Raw genomic sequence first — 7496 nt, forward strand, 5'->3', positions numbered from 1 at the left:
AGGACGATGGTGTTCGGACACCAGAAGTGTTTCGGAGGGTACCGGGTACTTATCGGGTCACCGGAAAGGAGTCTCGGGCACCCACGACAAAGATATGGGCCTTATGGGCCAAGAGAGGGAAAACACCAGCCCACAAGGGGCTGGTGCGCCCCTATACAGGTCGGCCCTATGAGGAGGACAAGGAAAGAGGGGAGGGAAAGGAAAGTGTGGAGTAGGACTCCCCCTTCCTTCCCTCTCCCCCCTCTTTCCTTCCCCCTTCTTACATGGAAAGGGGGGCGCAGGGCAAGGCAGCAGCCCTAGGGCTGCCGCCAGGTCTCTTGGGGTGCCCTAGGGGCTGCCTCCTCCCCTCCCACCTATATATACATGGGTAGGGGGCGCCACACAAGGACACACAACATTGTCTTAGCCGTGTGCGGCATCCCCGTCCATCGTTTACTCCCTCGATCATATTTCAGTAGTGCTTAGGCGATGCCCTGCGGAGATCACTTCACCATCACCGTCACCACGCCGTCGTGCTGCCGGAACTCATCTACTACCTCGCTGTCTTGCTGGATCAAGAAGGCGGAGGACGTCACCGAGCTGAACGTGTGCAGAACACGGAGGTGCCGTGCGTTCGGTACTAGATCGGTTGGACCACGAAGAAAGTTAGACTACATCAACCACGTTGTGAAACGCTTCCGCTTACGGTCTACGAGGGTATGTAGACACACTCTTCCCCTCGTTGCTATGCATCTTCATGGATAGATCTTTGCGTGTGCGTAGATTTTTTTTTGTTTTCCATACAACGTTTCCCAACACAGAAGTCTACTGTCGTTGGCCATGGCGATAGCCCATATATTCTACCGCCGGAGTGTACGGCGGTAGCAAAAGGGTCGGATCTAAAAAACTTGCAAACATGTATCAAAATCATGCTAAACTTTCGTCAAATGGTCAAAACAATGATTTTATCCACACTTAGCAACATGTGTTTTCCTGTAGTGATGTTTACCGCTTTGACGCTAAATGTCATGGAGTATTATCCTCATCAAGCATTGTTCTCACTATGTCAATCAAATTTATGCCTTTCTTTTCACTACACCATTTTGGTTTGTTCTGTAAGTTTTCGAGAACCACTCTTTCTTTGTCAAGGAAGTCTTCGATGTTGTGTACTTGAACTTCCACTATGGTTTCGAATCTGCTTGACCTTGAATTGATTTTGCACCTTCCTCGTGAAATTCTTGAGGTGGCCTTGTGGGTTCACAGGTCAGAAACACTCCCGGCAAAAAAAAAAACACTGTCAAATTTTGTTTTCACATGTATGAAACGCTGTTGAAATTCATTGCATTTGCCTCAAAATGGCGGTTGACAACGAAAATCCCAAGCATTTTGCTTTTTTTAGTCTAAACACACTTCTCTTTAATGATCAATAATAAGGTTCATTTTTTTAGCGTAATAATAAGGTTCTTTTTAATAAGGTGCATGGGATACATCCCAAGCATTTTGCACTCACTGTCGCTCGCAGTGTAAAAGCCCGCTAACCGTATATGGGCTGAAAAGCCTCCACGCCTCAAAGGAAAACTGCCGACGAACTCGTCACGCGTGGCCACCCCGCGGAGCCACCGCTCCCTCTCGCCGGCGCCGACACATGGGCCAGGCCCTGCGCCGCGCCTCGGGGCGCCTGAGGCCTCCGCCCCCGGCGAGGCCCCCACCCGCTCACCCTCCCCCGCCTCCACCACGGGCCGCACCGGCGGCCGCTGCTGGCAGCGGCGGAAGTCCTCCCCAGGACCTGCTCGACGTGTCACAGGATGGTACGGCGGCTCCTGCTTTCTTTCTTGGATCTCGCTTAGCATTCGCGTGCTGTGCCATTTGACCTGGCTGTTGGTTCTTGATGCCACCACAACTATCGCTGCCGTGTAGCTTTGTTCCTGGTAAATGATGCCTGGATATCCTTAGGTTCTTGACCTGGCACAAATGCTCCGATTTTCTGGTCATATTGGGCTAGTTCATGATCCTTGGTGCTTTTTTGGGGCATCCTGCTCAGAAAGATCACGTGCAGACTGTTGAATTGAAATGCGACATGCTTAAGGAGGTAATGGGTACTGTTTCATCTAATCAAGTGTGGCATGTGGATTTCTGCAAATCAGGTTTGTGATCCCTTTGGATTTGACGAACTGAAACCAACCATGACCAATTTAGCATGGGCTATATTTTGGGTTAAGTCAGCCAATTCGTATAGTTTCAGAATTTGTCGGCATGACCACACTATGTAAGAAAACTAGGAATGTCCGTTAACTTTGTGTTGGATGTTTTCTGACACTGAATAGCACAGTTGTCAGTAAGTTATTGTTTCCGCCCGAGTGCAGCAGGGCATGAACAGTCTATCCAAAATTGTTATCGCAGTTTGTTCATGACATTATTGACCATAGAATTTGTTAAGCTGTTGCATTTGATGGATTTTACTGTGAAGAACTCAGAGCATCTACAACTGGAACTAAGAAAAGTGAGCCCCTAAACGTGCACGGACGCGTCCGGACATGTTCGCGAACAGTGCCCGGTCACACCTCATTTCTCACTCATTGCAACCACACTCCTCATTTCCAAATCCTCATTTCTATACAACCTCCATGCAATGTCCATTTGATCTACGTACATAAAGCAAACTACAAACTAGCTACTCGTCATTTGATATGTTGATGATCTCCTCGCCGGGGCAGCTGGCCTCGTGGTCATTGGCGGCGTGAAGAAACTCTGGTGCCTCCTCTTTGTCGTCCTCATCCGCGAAGAGCTCCTCATGCTTCACGTCAGCCGCGTGGATGAAGCGGCGGTTAGCCGCCACCTCCAGCTCGGACTGGATGGACTCTAAGGATTGCCATTGCTCTTCGGCCGCCTCCGCTTGGGCGAGCTCGAACTACGCTTGTGCGCCCTCCATGCCGAATCCGGCCTGCTCTGACGTGTCTGGACGATGCGCATCTCCACCTGGGTCTCCGCTCGACGCTCTGGGCTCAACATTTTGTAGTAGGTCAACCTGTGTTGGACCATGGTGGCTGGCGGACGGTGAGGTCGGAGCAGAAAGGGAGAGGGAGGCAGGATCACGGTAGCGGCGTGGACTGGAGGGAGAGGGAGGAAATGGGGATGGCTAGGGTTGAGCCTCGCCGTCCGGCTTAAATAGTCGGATTTGGCCCCTCGGGTGGTGCGCCGGAGCGGTGAGATGAATGCGGACCGGTGACCTCCTGGCCGACTGATGGGTTTCTGCGTGGGTCCCACCCATCAGTCTGACATGGCAGGCGCGTCCAGGCCTCCCCATATCCTCCCCAAATATGGGCCGGGTTTGGGGGGGTCTCGGACGTTTGGGCTGGGTATAGGGGTTCTGGTTGGGTGACAATTTCATGACCAGGTCGCCCGGGCGTGGGGGCGGGGGGGGGGGGGGGGGGGGGGGTGAGTGCTCTAGTTGTATATGCTCTCACTATCCAGTCAATTTCCCTGGAACTCTCGGGAGATGGCGCCTGGAATTTATTTTTTTACTACCTAGGTTCGACTAGGTACACACAAATGCGTAAACCCTTTCTAGAATTAATTATTTTATTTGGTAGGCTGTGAATTTCATCATATATAAAACTATAAGGGTGACATGACTTGTAAATGCGACACGTTTCTTTGTAATGAGGTAATGATTTCATTGGGAGCCAAGAATAGAGTAATAACTCCTTAATATTTGAGTTTATTTGGATTATGGAGCGCCAGGGGGTTCAGAGTAACAACTCAGTATTTGTGCTGATTTGGCTATTGCAGTAGGCTTCATTCTATCATAATTTTCTTGGCCGTGAAAACTGATGGAAGAATGCTACCAGCATAGTCAAGAACGTGTAAAGTTTGATGTGCTGTTATACATACCCCTTCTTTACTCTCCATGATAATAGCTGGCAAAGAACTGATGCCCCTTATGAAAACTTGTGTCTTCTTTGCTTGGGTCCAATGAAACCATAGTTTTTTTTTCTTTCTAAATAAGCTTATGGGATACATCACCATCTTGATTTTGACATAGTCTCAGCGCAAGCTTTATTGACATTTACCAAAGCACTGTGACCATGCAATAGGTTTGAAATTTGTCAATGTTTCATTTGTCAGTTTATGATAATATTGATTTACTGAAAATGCACTGCAGCTGTTACACCATCAACAAAAGAGGCCCATGGTGTACTTGTAGAACGTGATCCAAGTTATGATGACATGCTTAAGCACATGGTTGGGAGAATCACCACTAAGCCTGGAGGAAAGCCAGAAATGGGTGAAGTGAGTCCTGTGATTTTTACATTGTTCTCCCTGGGCTAAAGTACCATAGTTCCCTTGATGATTTCATTGCATTGCACTGCATAAACCTATAAAGAGCTGAACTTGAACAATCATTCTATTGAGTCTGAACTTTCCTTAGTTTTTGGGGAGAAGTGATCTAATCAGAGGCTTGTGCTTGCAGGCTTCTATCGTAGAGCGATACAACAGGCCGCTTCCTAAGGTGAGAACATCCGAACCCGAACCCGGGCAGAGCAGGCAGCTACCTCCAGGAACCCTGAACGTCGGGCACATCCAGGAGATCATCCAGCTGTACCAAGGAAAGTCCGGTAGCCAGCACGGCCCGATGAGCGTGGACCAGATCGCCTCGAGGTTCAGAGTCGAAACCTCCGTGGTCCATGGAATCGTGCAGTTTGTCTCGTTGCCGCAGGATGAAGGCATCGAAAAGAAAGACGAACGGCGGGACTTTTGAGCGGTTCTGTCATCATGGTGGAGATTGTTCATGCTCCCAAAATGAGTTGCGTAGAGGACAACTGGACAGACAAGTTTCTTCGTAGTGTTTTCGTAGGTATCTTTCTTCTTGTTGTTGCTGCTGCTGAGCTGAAAGCCTGAGATGGTGATGGAAACTGGAAACCGTACATTGCCGTGTTGCCTAAATAAAGATGATCGCTGAGTTTTACGTACTGATTTTTTTCTAGCAGATGCCATTTTGGGTCAGTTGTGACGTGGCACATCGACATACGACATATCATACATGTAAAATCACGCAGAGTGTTGTTATAAATATACTCCCACCATTCCATAATATAGTGCGTACATGCTTATTTCGAGATTCAATTTTAACCATAAATTAACCAATAATGCATAAATTATTTTACTGAAAAATTGTACCTTTGAAAACTTTTTTCAAATACGAATTCAAAGGTATCTGTCATGCTTCCGCTGCAGTTGTCCATGTTGGTTAAATTTATAATCAAAGTTAAATATCGAAAAGTGTGGTCACACTACATTATGAGGGATACTACATAGTACTAGTAGAATGCCCGTGCGTTGCCACAGGCTTTTGAAATATTTTGCTGAAATTATATAAACATAGTGCATGTTAAATTTCACATGTGGCGAAAAAATAGCACGGGCACAATCGGATAATGATTAAAATTCACTTCACTTGCAATGTAAATTGAGAACAAAAAGGCTATCTGATGATGTATACATATAGAGCGATTATCCAACTAAAAATATGTTACAGATTATGGTCTAGTTGATGCGCTTAAAAAATTCTCGCACAATATCAGGAATGTTGTTTATAGCTACGTTCGCATGATATTTGATCAAGTACAATAAAATCTTGGTCCTCAACTCTTACTCATCCTGCACAAGCAATATATTTAATTAGCACGAATACTTCACGTTCAAGGTCTTAAAATGTGTAACACCGTGCAAACTGGATGAACCAATTCTTTACCGTTCGACCAGAGCATAATATGAAAAACAAAATAGCTAGGCACATCCCTGCAATTTCCTAAATTAATATTATCTTGATATAGTGATAAAAAATAAATATTTGTATTGTGAAAATGTCATGATAATGAAAAATATAAATTTACCCATCTATGCTCGTTGGAATAGCAGGCGGAAATAAACGTTGCCATCTAGATATATTGGAATTCCAACCGGTTTTCTTTATTTTGAGTGCCGTTGAATTCCCTCGCAAATATTTGTAATTTAATTAAAACTCTGGCGTCAGTGATGTATGGATAGGGTCCAGATATATGCACGGCATGCATGTTTGTCGATGACGTACAAGATGTATCGGCCCATGAATGCATATGAAAGATAATTTTACAATTGCTAGCTATTACAAACAATAAACCATGACAACAATGTACAAAAGACCTTACTTACCATGTTGCACCATGAGATGTAGTCGTCTACTACATGCAGCTATCAAACGATGTTGCCAATATGTCAATAGTTCCCTTCACGCAAAACTTTTGATCTCGTGTTAAATCTAACATCGTGGACTGGGTAATAAAAATATTTAAAACATGTTGATAGTAATGATACTGAATGAAGAAATATGATTATGATAACTTACACAAAATTGTAGATCCATTAAATGTATTGTATTAGATAACATATATAATATACTAAACAAAAGTAAGACTAACACATCTGTTTTTATTTGCAAAGAAAACTAGGTACCCCTAATTACATATGAATATATAAACATACATAAATGATATTTTATATTAATAAACATGAGACAAACCAAAAAAAATTCTAGCTACCCAATTTTTTTGAGCATACCTACCCAGCCTTGTCCTGACTTCAGGCTCTCTCTCACCACATCCACCCATCTCACTCTCTCACCCCATGCACCCTTCACTCTCTCAACCCTCTCACTCATTCTCTCCGCCACGGCGCCACCGATTTGGCCATCCCAGGCCGATTTCTGGTGTCAAGGGTGTCGTACTCCCCCTCTAGGCTTCACGGCGACAGGGCTATTCTGCCGTCCACTGACTGCTCCGAGCAGTAGTTGCGGACACCGAAAGAGAGTCCGGCTAGCCTCCACTCCTGCATGCAGGTTCACACAAATATCTATCTTGCAATAGGTTAAACATTTACACTTGTTTTTCAAGCTACTGCAATCTGCTAATTTTTTCCTTACAAACAATTAAATTCTAAGAATAGGCCTTTGATTGCATCAGACAATGGGTGAGTTGAATAAACAAGCGAACCATGTACGAGCTTTGTCTTCCTCAAACAAAGAAAAAATATACAGAATAACTGACATTTCAAGAACTAAATTTTGCCCAAGAACTGAATTCATGTCAAAGGAACTATCAGATAATCAAAGTGTACCTATAGGTTTTATACTAAAAAGTACAGTTGATCCAACATTGCCACCACCACCACCACCAGCAGCAACAGCAACACAACTGATCCAATATTGCTAAATAATCTTCTCAAAAGATATGGATTTAAGTGGTACCTTAGAACTGCATGAAAATAAACATTAACTCTGATGAATATAGAAAGAGAGAATAGTGTCTTATTTGTATAGAACAACATACAATGCTTCCGCATAAAATAAGATTGATAGAAGAGGTATATTGATTACAAACTGAAATGAAAAATGTTTCTGCCCTTCACCCATGCTTCAGGGAAAGTATGTAGTTTCTTGACATACAACCTTGTGCTTTGCTGGTTTGGGAGCTATCTGCTCT

The 7496-nt window shown here is 44.6% G+C and overlaps 1 protein-coding gene across 1 annotated transcript; it reads left to right on the forward strand.

The window, feature by feature from the left end:
* The first annotated feature begins 1529 nt into the window (after positions 1 to 1529).
* LOC109759174 (uncharacterized) lies at positions 1530 to 4949 on the forward strand. The gene is made up of 3 exons (XM_020318001.3): positions 1530 to 1787; positions 4142 to 4269; positions 4451 to 4949. The coding sequence occupies exons 1-3, from the start codon at positions 1625 to 1627 to the stop codon at positions 4736 to 4738; spliced, it is 579 nt and encodes a 192-aa protein (XP_020173590.1). The 5' UTR covers positions 1530 to 1624; the 3' UTR covers positions 4739 to 4949.
* Positions 4950 to 7496: the final 2547 nt, after the last annotated feature.

This window comes from Aegilops tauschii, chromosome 5 (assembly GCF_002575655.3).
Source record: "Aegilops tauschii subsp. strangulata cultivar AL8/78 chromosome 5, Aet v6.0, whole genome shotgun sequence".
NCBI lineage: Eukaryota > Viridiplantae > Streptophyta > Magnoliopsida > Poales > Poaceae > Aegilops > Aegilops tauschii.

What these genes read in the sequence shown, in the direction of transcription:
- LOC109759174 (XM_020318001.3), top strand. Translation starts at nt 1,625, where the DNA reads ATGGGCCAGGCCCTGCGCCGCGCCTCGGGGCGCCTGAGGCCTCCGCCC. An exon ending in GCTCGACGTGTCACAGGATG is followed by an intron (nt 1,788 to 4,141) that starts GTACGGCGGCTC and finishes AATGCACTGCAG; the next exon opens with CTGTTACACCATCAACAAAA. An exon ending in GAAAGCCAGAAATGGGTGAA is followed by an intron (nt 4,270 to 4,450) that starts GTGAGTCCTGTG and finishes TTGTGCTTGCAG; the next exon opens with GCTTCTATCGTAGAGCGATA.